The 13,218-nt window shown below is 40.1% G+C and overlaps 1 protein-coding gene across 1 annotated transcript; it reads right to left on the bottom strand.

The window, feature by feature from the left end:
* Nucleotides 1-461: 461 nt before the first annotated feature.
* On the bottom strand, nt 462-11,508 carry NDUFS1 (NADH:ubiquinone oxidoreductase core subunit S1). Its single transcript, XM_053471053.1, has 19 exons — nt 11,359-11,508; nt 10,444-10,511; nt 9,292-9,383; nt 8,931-9,038; nt 8,401-8,477; nt 7,596-7,677; nt 7,127-7,257; nt 5,846-6,031; nt 5,418-5,552; nt 4,888-5,002; nt 4,149-4,294; nt 3,575-3,703; nt 3,037-3,166; nt 2,263-2,423; nt 1,906-2,060; nt 1,333-1,508; nt 1,055-1,189; nt 891-963; nt 462-783 (listed from the first exon to the last, which is right to left on the bottom strand). The coding sequence occupies exons 2-19, from the start codon at nt 10,505-10,507 to the stop codon at nt 692-694; spliced, it is 2,187 nt and encodes a 728-aa protein (XP_053327028.1). The 5' UTR covers nt 10,508-10,511; nt 11,359-11,508; the 3' UTR covers nt 462-691.
* Between the last annotated feature and the right edge of the window lie 1,710 nt (nt 11,509-13,218).

The following is a 13,218-nucleotide window of genomic DNA, read 5'->3' on the forward strand; positions in this document are numbered from 1 at the left end:
TTTAGAACCCTTCTTAAACCTGTTGGACTATTCCTTTCATGCAACAGATTATTTAGTGCTGAATGTAAGAATGTTAAAGAGACACTCCGGATGTCATATGCACTTTAATGCATATGATAGGTACGTAGTCCCTTTACATTTTTGTGTGGTCTGTTTTGCAAATGTATTGGGGGATTCAACAGAATTAATTCAAACGGGTTTGCCTATTTCCCCACTCCCCAGCAGGAGTACTCACAGAGGACTTTAATATGCATTATTCTATAGTATGGGTATCAGGGACACTTTACCGTCTTTTTAAGATGTGGTAATCACCATGAACCAAATTATCTAGGTCTCTTTAAAATATTTTGTTAGTTGGTATATCTGGCCCAGTGTGTACAGTTCCCAGCTATGGGCATTACTATGCGCTGTGCAGTTATATTTTTGTGGGGGGGGGGGGACAAAAAAAAAAAACACAACTATGTATTTAATAAACCCTTTTAATAAGATTATAAGTAGTTTGTACACACGCCATTTGATTTTGGATATATAGTGTGTCTCCAGGTGCTTTCAAAACAAGCACAGATGCAAAGCTGGAATCCTACACTGCTCCAGTAACGGTCCCAGAGCCTCACAAGAACACTTCAGTTTTTGAAAGCTGTAGAGCCATCAGAAGACAAGGCTTACTCCACAGTTGTGATTGCAAAACACTTCAGCAAATGGATGGTTCATCTACTGCTTGCGCTCCTTCAGTTACAGCTTTAACACACTTAGCCATCGTCTGTGATGCCCTGGTGATGGGATCTGTAGAAAGTTTTAAAGAGATGAATGTGAAGAAGTACAGGTTTTATTTATGTAGGCGCATTTAAAACATTAAAAAGGTGTAAAATGGCCACTCTGGCATTACTAACCGGTCATGTAGAAATCTTTAATTGTCAACTGCGGGGCTACCAGAGGATCAGCAAGCAACTGCTGGTTAACAAGCTGGAACAAGAACAAGATTCATGGTGTTCAGATAAATGTGGTGGATTTTCAAGGAAACCATCAGATCATGAATTGCCAATAATCACCATACCTTTGATAACTCTGTTGCTTGCTTGAAATAATTTGCTTCTTCCACCTCGTCATATCGCACCAGGTTTGGCGATACTTCCTCTAACCTTTTATTAACTCCACTGTTATCATCATAGGGGAGGGTCATACCTGCCACCTTTTAAAAAGGAACACAACGTAAATCACAGGCCTTTCATTCCATCGCATTAACACGACGCAACCTCCTTTGGCAGAGTTGAAAAGGATCAACATGGGGGGGACACAGCTCCATATTTACATGAACGCAATGTCACAAAGTACCTCTGAAAGGGCACGGATAATTCTCCAGTCCTCTCTCGCTAGGTCAGGTGGAGTCACAGCCACAAATGTCCGTTGGGCTCTACCTTCTGTATTTACATAGGTAGCAGATTTCTCTGTGTAGGCAGCTCCTGGAAAAATCACATCTGCCATGGGCGCTCCCACATCTCCATGATGACCTGAAAATAAGTATGTCAATGAAAAACTGTAATCTAAAGCTAGAAATTGTAATGCTGACAAAACCTCTAGAAAATATCACCAAATTAATGAAGAAAAGATTACCAAACATTTGAAATAATTGCTTATAGTGACTGGTAAATATTAAGTGGCAGGCTGCAATCCACATATATGTTACTTGAATTAACTGGCAATTGTGGTGTAGAAGCACCAAAGTACATGATGTCTCCCCACCAGAGATAACATTGTGTTATGGAAGACAAAATGGACATGTACCCCTTTCTAAAGTACTGTTATCCATAAGACCTTTGTTCAAAAATACCCCTATATGTTCCAGTGACGGACAGGACATTCATAACACTTTGGAGTTTGACCTGCTAGAGACACAGACACACACACCTTGATAGATGATGAAGCAGTCTTTTGGCAAATCCTGGCGTGTAATACTGCCAGCGTCAGCTCCAAGCAGGAAGAGGACCTTTGGAGGGGTCTTTCGTATGGCATCTACTCCAGGCTTGTATCCAAGATCTAGAGCAGCAACCTGACTTGCAACTCTGCAAATATAAATAGCAGATGTAATGGAAGAACTATAATAAATACTTTGGGGAAAAGAAAAGTGACATTTACAGCTTTTTAAGAAAAATATGATTGAACAAATGGTTCTAAAAAAACAAAAACAAAAAAACAAACTGTTTTTCGATTTAGACCTAGGCCACAGCCAGCACATACAGGCAAAAAATACCCACAACAGCTTACCTGTGTAGGATATTGAGCACTTTCCAATCCTCACCAACTCCACTGCTGACCCTGGCATTTTGTGCGATGGCTGAAACAGCGGCATGAATAGCTGCCCCATCTTTGCGTTGTAAAGCACTGCTACCAACTACCACCATGGGCTTCTTGGCTTGGCTCAAAACCTACAAGCAAACTGTGCAATCTCAGCATATTTCATAACTACATGCAAACTCACAAGCCGGTACCAGCATTCTTACTCATTATATATGTATTTTTGTTCCAACTGTGCCATACTTTGTATATACATTATAAATATAATTCTCTACTGTTTGTGTAACCACAATGCTATGAGGTACTCACTGTTTTTTTAATCAACACTACTGTGATTAACTAGTTTTATGGTATCATTAACTTTTGTTTATTGTAATTATGAATGTCTTTCCAGGATTTTAAAATTATTGGATAGTAACAGTCCAAGATTAGGCTGATTTTTTCCATTAGTCCATGTTACATTGTTCATGGTGATGGAAAATAAATACATCATTATTCAATGTATGGAATGGTTCTTTTCCACCTTTTACGCCATCTTTCTAACTGGACTATAAAACATCAAATGCATGCCGGATAACGTAGCTACAAAGGAAAATAAAACTACAACTACATACACGTTTAAAACAGTTGTGCAGCACTAATAAAACTATGTGGCAAGTTAAGTAATATACCTGCTGTAGAACATTACACTGATGGTGTGAAAGTAAATATATAAAAAAAAAAATAGTACTTGTTGTTACACACCTTGCTAAAGGGGTGTTTTCCTGATGCAATATCACGGAGTATATGAGGAGATTCTCCCAAGTGGTCATAGGTGTAAGTCAAGTCTACGGCACTTCCCACCACGGCCACCTGTAGCTCATTGTGAAGCCAGCTGTAAAGAAAGAGCAGATAATCCATTCTGGCAACTTGACATTGAGAACTTTTATCACAATTCCCTTTAAAAGGTTACAATTAACAACCAACGTAAAAAAAACAAACAAAAAAAACACAGATCACACACACTGACACATCTAGGGGTAATTACGTGAAACCCTGGGTTATAGCTGTCCTGGCTGTGTTCATTCTCTGAACCGCTGACCAGTCAGCTGATGTAAGGAGAGTGAAAACAGCAGTTTTATACTGAACGCAACATGAATGAAATATATGCCCAGCAGTCACATCAGCTGTAGAATACATCGTCACAGGCGGTTTTGGCTGAAGATGACAACATCTAACGAATGAGACGCATATGGTACCCTACACTAGTTTTCGGAGGTAACTAAATGTAAGAAACACAAACCTTTTGCGAATCCTTGTATTAAACAGAGGGGCTTCGTATCGAGGGTTTGTACCGATCAACAGCAAGAGGTCAGCTTCCTCGACACCGGAGATCTTTGAATTCAGCAGATAACTTGAACGCAGATCAGTGCTGCAATAAACATAGTAAGGCATCCCGATAAGAAAAAACATTTATGTATGTTTCTAGGACAAATCAGCTTCGCAATAGGGAAACATTCTTTTTTATTTAACAGTGTATAATGTAGCAAAGGTAAAGTACAGGAGAAGCCTCACATAAATTATATACTTACATGCAATAAACTATCTGGACCACGTAATTTATGTTCTACAAACATCACTCTTTGGGTAAAGGAAATTGAGGTATACCTCAGCATGTATGCGTGCCCGTGTGTGAGATCATGTTAGATGGTTGTGAGAGACATGGTCCAGAGGGTTAAGTAGACCTGTAATCTCATTATAAGCCTCCTCAAACATTGGCATTCATCTCAATAACCCTGTAAACTGTCTGCCCCTGGCAACTTCTTGCATCAAATAATAAAAGCATCCTGATGTCTATGACAGATTGGAAAACATACCCTGCTCCGGAGTTGGGGAAGACTTCCTCTGTGCACAAGTTGTCTGAATTCACCCTGTTCAGCAAGTCTTTAAGGGCAATAAGTGCCTCTGCGTCTACTAGTCCTCCAGCAATGGCGGCAACATCTGCACCCTGCACACTCTGCAGCTGAATTGGGAGCATTTCACAATCATTAGGTAGAGGGGCCACCAAATTACAGGATAGAAAAGTTCATTGTTTGAATACGAATAATGCACAGAATGAATTAAAAACTGAAAAAATGCATGCATTTAATTCTTTGTCCAAGATCTATCATGCTTGAAAACAATTTTTTTTTAATTACACATATATAACAAAATCTACTGAAGTTTATTCACTAAACACTGGATTCAAAGATTTCATCACATCGCAATAATGATAATCGAGAGCCAGACTGGCCTAACATTATGCATTTTAACATAGCAAGAGGAAATGTGTCACTAAAACACACCTCCGCTGTATATTTTATACAGACGTGTAGCGTTATAATGAAAACGTGCTGGCCTTATGTTCACATCACATACGTGTGCCATATTTTTCAAGATACTCAAAAGAAGTGCCATAAAAATTGCCTGTCTACAATACTCCCATAGGACTCTTCAGCTGCTGACATTTGCAAAGACAGGTGAATAGGCTCATGGCTGACTTCCTAAACTTACATGCATGGATCAATTATCAGCTCCGATGAAGGGGGACGAATAAAAAAAAAGCAAAACACTTACCACACCAGCCACCCGGGTAAGAGCATCTTCCCATGATGCATGAATAAACTGACCATTTTCATCCCTAACCATCGGCTGGGTCAGTCTCTGGCGTTTCAAACCGTCATAAGCAAATCTGTTGAGTTCAAAAGGTAAGTATTGGGACTTTGGATATTGTGTTAATATTCTTTAATTTGCAGGGAATGGATTTTAACTGTTCTCAAATCTCTACAAATCCGCCCCACATATACCTAGCAGCATACAGATAGATAATGGTATAATCCTTAATTAAAATTGGCAAGGTTCCATCCAGAAGCACGTGCCAAGCCAGACAGCCGTCTGGGTTGCCGAAGATGGCCCACTTCCAGAAATGCAGGTATTTCTGAACATCCTTCTGGACACACGTAAGGATGCAATGACAAAGAGGGAGGATCAGTCCTCAAACCCAATCAGGATAAGCCAGGCATTTGTCTCAAGCCCACAATCTCATCCAGCATTAAATCACGAAATACAACTAAGATGTAAAATGAATAAGGCATCAAACGTTATACCTCGTTTTGTCAGAGATCCATTCCTCATTGATTTCCTCATTCATCTTAGGTAGGATTCTCATTACCTCTCCACCTCTGGTACTAACCACAATGTTACTACCAAGAGCATCCAGAACATCAACAGTTTCTGTCTTCCTGTGCAGTAAAAGAAAAGAAACAAGCACATTATAGTTAATGCCATACAAGTGCATGAACAATAATGTATAAGTAAAAATTTCTTTTAACTTAATGACTCATATGAGCTGTACAGAACTGCCCTATCAAATGTGCTTTGTTCACCAACTGCACAAAAGTTAATAGGACAGCAAAAAGTAACAGGACAACAGAATACACAGTTCTATACATTGGAAAGCTTTCCGATGAGTCCTGATGGAATTCCTTTATTTTCAAGAAGCAGTAGGCATGCATGTAATATGGAGTGCCAATACCTTGTTTCCCAAGGACGTGATGTAAACGCATATGGCTTGGAAGTTAATGCCCCGACTGGACAAAGATCTATGACGTTGCCGGAGAGCTCAGACATGAACATTTTCTCTATGTAAGTGCCAACTTGCATTTCGTTTCCTCTTCCAGTAGTTCCCAAATCATCCACCCCAGCAATTTCACTTGCAAACCTGGAAAAGTAGTAACAGTAATAGCTTAAATAACAAAAGCTCACCAGCGTACACTTCAGAATGGAATAGTCAGGCCTTACATGACATAGCACACGTTTAAACACAACTAATGTTACAATACCATGCATGTTTTAAAAGGTGGAAAACGTGGATTCCAACGTCTATATGTTGAAGATTTACCACTTATTACAAACCATGTGAACAATACAGGTACCCAAAAGGTAAGACCACCAACTGTTGTGAAGGAATGAGAGTAGTTTTACAACAGCATCAGAGCTAAGGGTTAGCTACCTCTGATGAAGATCACTGACAAACCTGTATATGCAGTTTTACCAAGAAGCCATGTTTTTGCATACTTAACCCCTTAATGAAAAGGCTATCCCTACAGGGCCTATGACATACCTGGTATGTCATTGGTTAGAAACACTCCCACATGGCTGGGATTGCGGGGACACCCTACAGAACACTCCATGACCTGAGCAGTCAGTCTACAGCAGCTCTCTTGCACTTCCGGACATGTGATTGCTTCTACTGCCAATCACATGCGCAGATACAGTCACATGACCAAGGCAATGCTTGTAAGCACCGCGTTTGTTCCTAGGTCTTTGCCTCACTGTGATTGTGAACTGGAGAGACAACAGTAAGAAACAGTGTTCCCCTGGGTCCAAAGAACCAACTTAATATAAAATATATATTTTTCATAACTTGTCCCTAAAGTGTTAATATTGAGTAGTGTGGTTGAAAATTAGTTAGTGGGGATTAGATGGAGTTAGGTAGGTGTTGAATGGGGGGTTAACTTTTTAGAAAACATAAAATGAATGAAAATCAAAGGAATATAGGGTGGTCATACTAGTTGTAATGTATATACCTGTAAAACTGAATTAAAATCGACTGAAAATCGACTTTTTGTATATTTAATTTGTGCGGGTACACTAAATGAGAAAAAGCGCAATAATGATTGAAACAAAAAAAAAATATATATATTTCTCTGGTCATGTAGCATGAAACAGCCCTGGTCCTTCAGGCGTTAATAAAGAACTAACAGCACTGCTAGCTCCTAAATATTTCATGCAGCGTTATTGAAAATATATTTACCGTATGCATCTTGTGCACTGTATACAGCGAGTCATAATAGTCTTCACTAGAGGGCCAATGTTCTTGTCCTCCACAGCACGCTTTCCCTCCAAAAATCGACTCCTATCACTTCCAAACATCATTGACTGATCCTAGAGGAGATAGCAGCCGGTGAAAACAAGCAATATAAAAACACCACATGTACAATTTCAGAATAAATTCACAGTTGGTCCATCTAATATGCCCATTTTCATAACCATCTCATACTTTTGTTTTTTTCTTCAAGTTAGAGTTATATTTATGGCAAAAACTCTGGACATCATCAAGGCAATGGAGACAAGAGGTTGGGATGACACCATTAGTTCTATGCAGCTCAAACATGAAGCTTGCTTAAGGACCAAACAAACCATTTATTTGTGAGCTCTTTCTAAATTGCAATTGCTACAAATGAAGTAAAAAGATAAACACATTGGCACTTTATTATTTTTACCTGCAGATCACATTCCCCTCCCTGGTCACAAATAGGACAGTCCAGTGGATGGTTTGCTAGCAAGAACTCCATTACACCTTCCCTGGTGACCAGAGAAAGGACATGGTTAGATTAGATCGTACCCATCATGGGCTACATGTCAGAGTAATAAGGGAATACAATCACAGATTTACTCATTTCATTTAAGCCACTAGTTGTGCATCTTGGATACCCCATAAATTCTTACTGGGATCTATTCTCTAAAAGGTTGACAGGAGAGTCTGCAAGAGAGAGAGTGTGATTTCCCATATAATTAATTGTGCAAGCAGACTTAGAAACTGATTTCAACAATGCATCATACAGGGGAAGCAGTTATTAAAAAAATATACAATTAACCATGTGCCCACCAGATGTCTTATTAAAAGACACAAGACAAGGGTTTACAAACATTATTATTAAAATGTTAGTTGCAAGGGCTAGTTGAGAAAGCCTCGCCCTCAGGAACGCATTTTGCGGCACACAATCAATTTGTTATAAGAGCACCCTTTGGAGTCCTGAGCAGGTCAGAAGAGAGACATCTCTACATGAACAGTGGAAACTTCTCAATGTTCTAATGCAGGGCAGCAGTAATTGGACAATCACAGAGCTACTGTATGCCGTTCATCAGCGGTTTCTTACAGGGAGCAGTCATTTGACTTCACAGGGAAGATGATTAAATCTGTAGTCCTGACTTTTGTTTTTGGTTTATGAGGAGAGGATATCCCTAGAGTCTTATCACATTACATTAAAACCTTGTAAACTCATTATGACGGTGCCATCAGTTTACCTTGCTTTCCTAGTTTTGTCCGAGTTTGTCAGGATATTCCATCCCTTCATTACAGGCATCGCGCAAGCAGCCACGGGCTGTAAAGACATAACAAAACAAAAAATAGAGAAACATGCGGTCACTTTTAGGACGCTAACTTTAAATGAATCAACAAACCCGCTATATACATGGATGATTACTCAGTTTCGGGTTTGCTAAATAAACTTTATTTTAAAAGCGGCGCAGAATCGCAAACATATTGGTTGCGTAGTGGATTACAGGTCAAGCTTATTCAAATGTATTAACTTGAAAAGTGCCCATTGATCGTATAAAAGTCAACATGTAGACAGGTTATTATTCTCAGCCAACTATTGCAGGATTTAAGGAAGGAAAAAAAAACAACAAAAAAAAAAAACATTAAGCCAACTGCAAACGGTAAACAAACATTAACACTGGTCTACTAAATGTGCAATTAAAAAATTCAATTTCTACAAGAGGTCCCCACAACTGCTTGTAAATCATAATGCAGCCCACAATGAGATTCTACAGACCTTGGGAGCTTTTTCAATTTCCACAAGACACATGCGGCAGTTCCCAGCAACAGATAAGCGGTCATGGTAACAAAAGCGAGGAATCTGCACACCCACTTTTTCACAGGCCTAAAAATAAGGAAAAAAATATTATTCAACCTATGATACATTTCTACCATTATACCATTAAAACACCAGTTAGGTAATTAACACTAATGGATCTAAGGGGTTCACCTGTTACTTGGTTACGATAGGAATTGGAAGTTGCCAATGGCTTCTAGACACCTATGGCTACTATGAGAAGCTATGCTATGGGATAACAGCTGACCAAGCAGTAGGAATACAGCGGGTGGGCGCTGATGAATGCTGGGATACTCTTTACCTGTAGCACAGTGGTACCGGGTTCAACCATCACTGGATTGCCATCCACAAACACCTCAAGCAGGTTACTTGCAGCTGTTGCTGTTGTCCGGACTGAAACAGAGAAGCACATTATGTAATAAACTATTCTGAATGGATTTTGGCATTTACTTTTGGCTGGAGTACAAACATTATATGACTAGATCTGCTAATTGGAGCTGATAAAAGGATGCCACCTTCTTGCAGAGTAAATGGTAAACAACAATATAAATAGACAATTTGGCACGTCTGACAGACAAAAGAAGGACAAAATGGACACTCGGCAACAGATATGTCAAACCAATTTAAGCTACGACACAGTATAAAGTTCTGAAGTCAGAAATGAAGGGTAATGTACAAGAACTACCAGTGGGGGCAGACACATTAAAAAGGCACGGTGGAGCTTTGTAGAGTAAAAAAGCTAAACGCATAAAAAAGAAAGTATATAGATATGGAAGGCAAATCTGTATACAGCTGTATGCAGTCGTCACACAAAAACAAAATAACTCCTCAGCGGGCTACATGGCAAATCGGCTCTGTGTTCTGGGAAAGCAGTGCATACGTCCACAAGCATTGAAGTGGACATCTTGACTTCAAGAACAAACATGTACATGGAAAAAACACTTTAGACAAGCGTGTACTACCAATTACACATATTGTAGCGCTTTCACGGGAATGCACTTTACAGGCAGAACTGTATATACTGCTTAGCGGCCTTCACACACAACCGTGAAAGCTAAATCCGTGTCAGAGTCTATGCTGAGGACTTCTTTAACCACGGACCTATACTGCAGAGCGCGATTAAAACCAACGTCACCCGGTATTACGCACTTTTTATGAGCGTCCTCCACCTAAACCTGGTAACCCGAAAACAGAGAGGTCCGTTCAGGAGGAGCTGTGGGTTTAACTACACGATTTAATACCAGCCCCGTATAACGTATAGCTTTAGCTATACCTTACTTAGCTTAAGCCTCACCAGTTAAGTATTGTATTATACAGGACCTGTTCAGCCATTAATATGAACAAACCTGCCAATGTTGGCCATAATGGACAGCAAAGCGAGGGCACAACTCTAACGACAGCTTGCACTTTAGTAAACAGAGCCCAGACATCTCCTCGGTGAGAAGACACTTACCATTATTCTTGGTGGACTGCGCTACACTCGCCAGAGACCTGCAGACCGAAGGAAATCGCAGCATGGTGCTGAAATCATAGAAAATATATATATATTAAACCATATATGAAATCATACCGATACAGTATCTTTCTTAAATTTACATAATCTAGGAAATTAACTTTTACAAATATATACAATCATTAAAGTATTTTTGATTGTTCATTTTGTTGATGTAACTTCTTGCTATGGAAGCAAAATAACACATTTAACCATTGCATAAAAAAAATTTATTTTATCCCAGGAAAACTATACATAAAAACCTACATTGTTGTTCACGTGTAAATAACACAAATTCTGGTTTTAATAAAGTAAGATTTTAAGTTATGAAAAAAAAACCTATAAAATATAAAACACTTTTTTGCTTCCATTATTAAAAAGTAAGTTAAGCCTACATTTTCCATTTAATCATCTTTTTGGTGCCTCTTTGGGCATTATACAGAACACTGGAAAGAATGTCCAGATTTTCACTCTCAGGAATGAGAGGAAACGGTTTTACTTGAAAACTTTAATTATTTATTCTGTAACGCATGTAATAAATATAAATTATACAAACATTCTAATTTATACATATCCAAATTACCAACTGTAGTGGTAGGACTTCAATGAAGTCTCACACACAGAATAAAACGGACGTATTTAATTAAACAAGTAAATAAAAACAATAAACAAATAATATTCACTGCCCACAGAGAGAAGTCTAGTCCTAATTTTCTACTAATGCAAAGGAAGGACGGTGCTCTGCAGAAAGACCTGTCAAGGGCATGACAGTGACCCAGCACGCCGTATGCGCAGCCAGCACCGGCTACCCGTATCCCGGTGTATTGAAACGCACAGCTTGGCGACAGATAACACCCCTCAGTCTCCCTCACTTACCCGGCTTACTTCCCCTCGGGCCGTTCGCCGATTTGGCCTTCACGACCACAACAACGCAGTCTTAGCTCTTGGCGAATATGGCGGAATCGGCAAACTCCGGAGAAGATGACGAAAACAGCTCGGGTGTTTACGGAAAATGGGGCAGGCGTTTTCGAAGACTAGCTGAGAGGGCAAACACTTCGGCAATTTCCGTCACGTAACGTGCGTAGTCGGGCCACGCTGTGACTTGTTATAATATTATTAGACGTATCGCAAGCGTAAACGTGTAAACGCTTCGTAATCAGCGTAGGTAGTTGCCCGGAAAGTTACCATTTAAAGGTGTGCAGCTGGCGTAAGCAAGAGGTATAAGCTTTGATACCAGTCAATAATTAACCCCTTCAGCACTGGGGGTTTCCATAACCAAGGGACGATTATAAGACGACCCTGATTATAAGACGACCCCCCAAAATCTGAATATTAACTTAGGAAAAAAAGAAAAAGCCTGAATATAAGACAACCCCAAAGGAAAAAAGTTTTACCAGTAAATGTTAATTCATGTAAACTATTTTTTTTAATAAAAGCTATGATTGAGAAAAATATTTTTTTTTGGTTTTTATTTCTTGTATTTTCCAACCTGTCCCCCAGTTACGCACATCTGCCCCCAGGCTTGCCACACCAATATGGCACTGTGGCCCATGATATGCCTTTTAACCCTCTATATGCCACTGTGCCCCATGGTATGCCTTTTGACCCCCTATGTGCCACTCTGCCTCCAGAAATGCCTTATACCCCTATATCCCATTCTGGCATTTAGGGGGTTAAAATGCATATTATGGGGCAGAGTGGCATATAGGGAGGTATAAGGCATTCCAGGAGGCAGAGTGGCATTAAGGGAGTTAAAAGGCATTATATAGAGCACTCTGCCTCCAGAAATGCCTTATACCCCTATATGCCACTCTGGCATTTAGGGGGTTAAAAGGCATATTATGGGGCAGAGTGGCATATATGGAGGTATAAGGCATTTCAGGAGGCAGAGTGCACTATTAAATGCCCCCTTAACGCCACTCTGCCTCCTGAAATGCCTTATACCTCCCTATATGCCACTCTGCCCCATAATATGCCTTTTAACCCCCTAAGTGCCAGAGTGGCATATAGGGGTGTAAGGCATTCCAGAAATGCCCTACACACACACACACACACACACACACTTACTTACTTACTTACTTACCGACCGGTGCTTCCAATTTCCTGCTGTATTGCCGGGGCAGCGGGTTGACGTCTCATTCCGCGGCAGCCGGAAGGAGGTGGAGTTGGCAGCGGGGGTTTGTATGCGTCCGTCGCAAATACCTTCCCCGGCTGTCAGAGATCAGGAACTCTGGAACTCTGATCTCTGACAGTCGGGGAAGGTATTTGCGACGGACGCATACAAACCCCCGCTGCCAACTTCACCTCCGGAAGCACCGGTAAGTGTGTGTGTGGGGGGGGCGACGATAGGAGGATCCAGGTCCCCTGCAGCGGTGCGGGGGATCTGGATCTTAGTCTCCTAATCAGACCTCTATTTGAGGTCTGATTAGAAGACGACCCCGATTATAAGACGAGGGGTATTTTTCAGAGCATTTGCTCTGAAAAAACCTCGTCTTATAATCGAGCAAATACGGTATTTTATTTTTTGCACCATTCGTGGCAATGGCAGTTTTAGCATTTCTGAAGTCCTCCTGTTAAGCTGTAATTTTCTTCTTACCCATTTACTGAACACACATTAGTTATATATATTATGTATTTATTTTTCTGGACAAGGGGGGCTTTCTGTGGATTATTTTGATTATATCATATAATTATTACTATAAAACAAGTATAAAATATGGAGAAAAAAAGGATTCT

This window comes from Spea bombifrons, chromosome 7 (genome assembly GCF_027358695.1).
Source record: "Spea bombifrons isolate aSpeBom1 chromosome 7, aSpeBom1.2.pri, whole genome shotgun sequence".
Taxonomy (NCBI): Eukaryota; Metazoa; Chordata; class Amphibia; order Anura; family Pelobatidae; genus Spea; species Spea bombifrons.

What these genes read in the sequence shown, in the direction of transcription:
- NDUFS1 (XM_053471053.1), bottom strand. Translation starts at nt 10,507, where the DNA reads ATGCTGCGATTTCCTTCGGTCTGCAGGTCTCTGGCGAGTGTAGCGCAG. An exon ending in CTGCTTCATCATCTATCAAG is followed by an intron (nt 1,509 to 1,905) that starts GTGTGTGTGTCT and finishes ACTTATTTTCAG; the next exon opens with GTCATCATGGAGATGTGGGA. An exon ending in TTATCCGTGCCCTTTCAGAG is followed by an intron (nt 1,190 to 1,332) that starts GTACTTTGTGAC and finishes CCTTTTTAAAAG; the next exon opens with GTGGCAGGTATGACCCTCCC.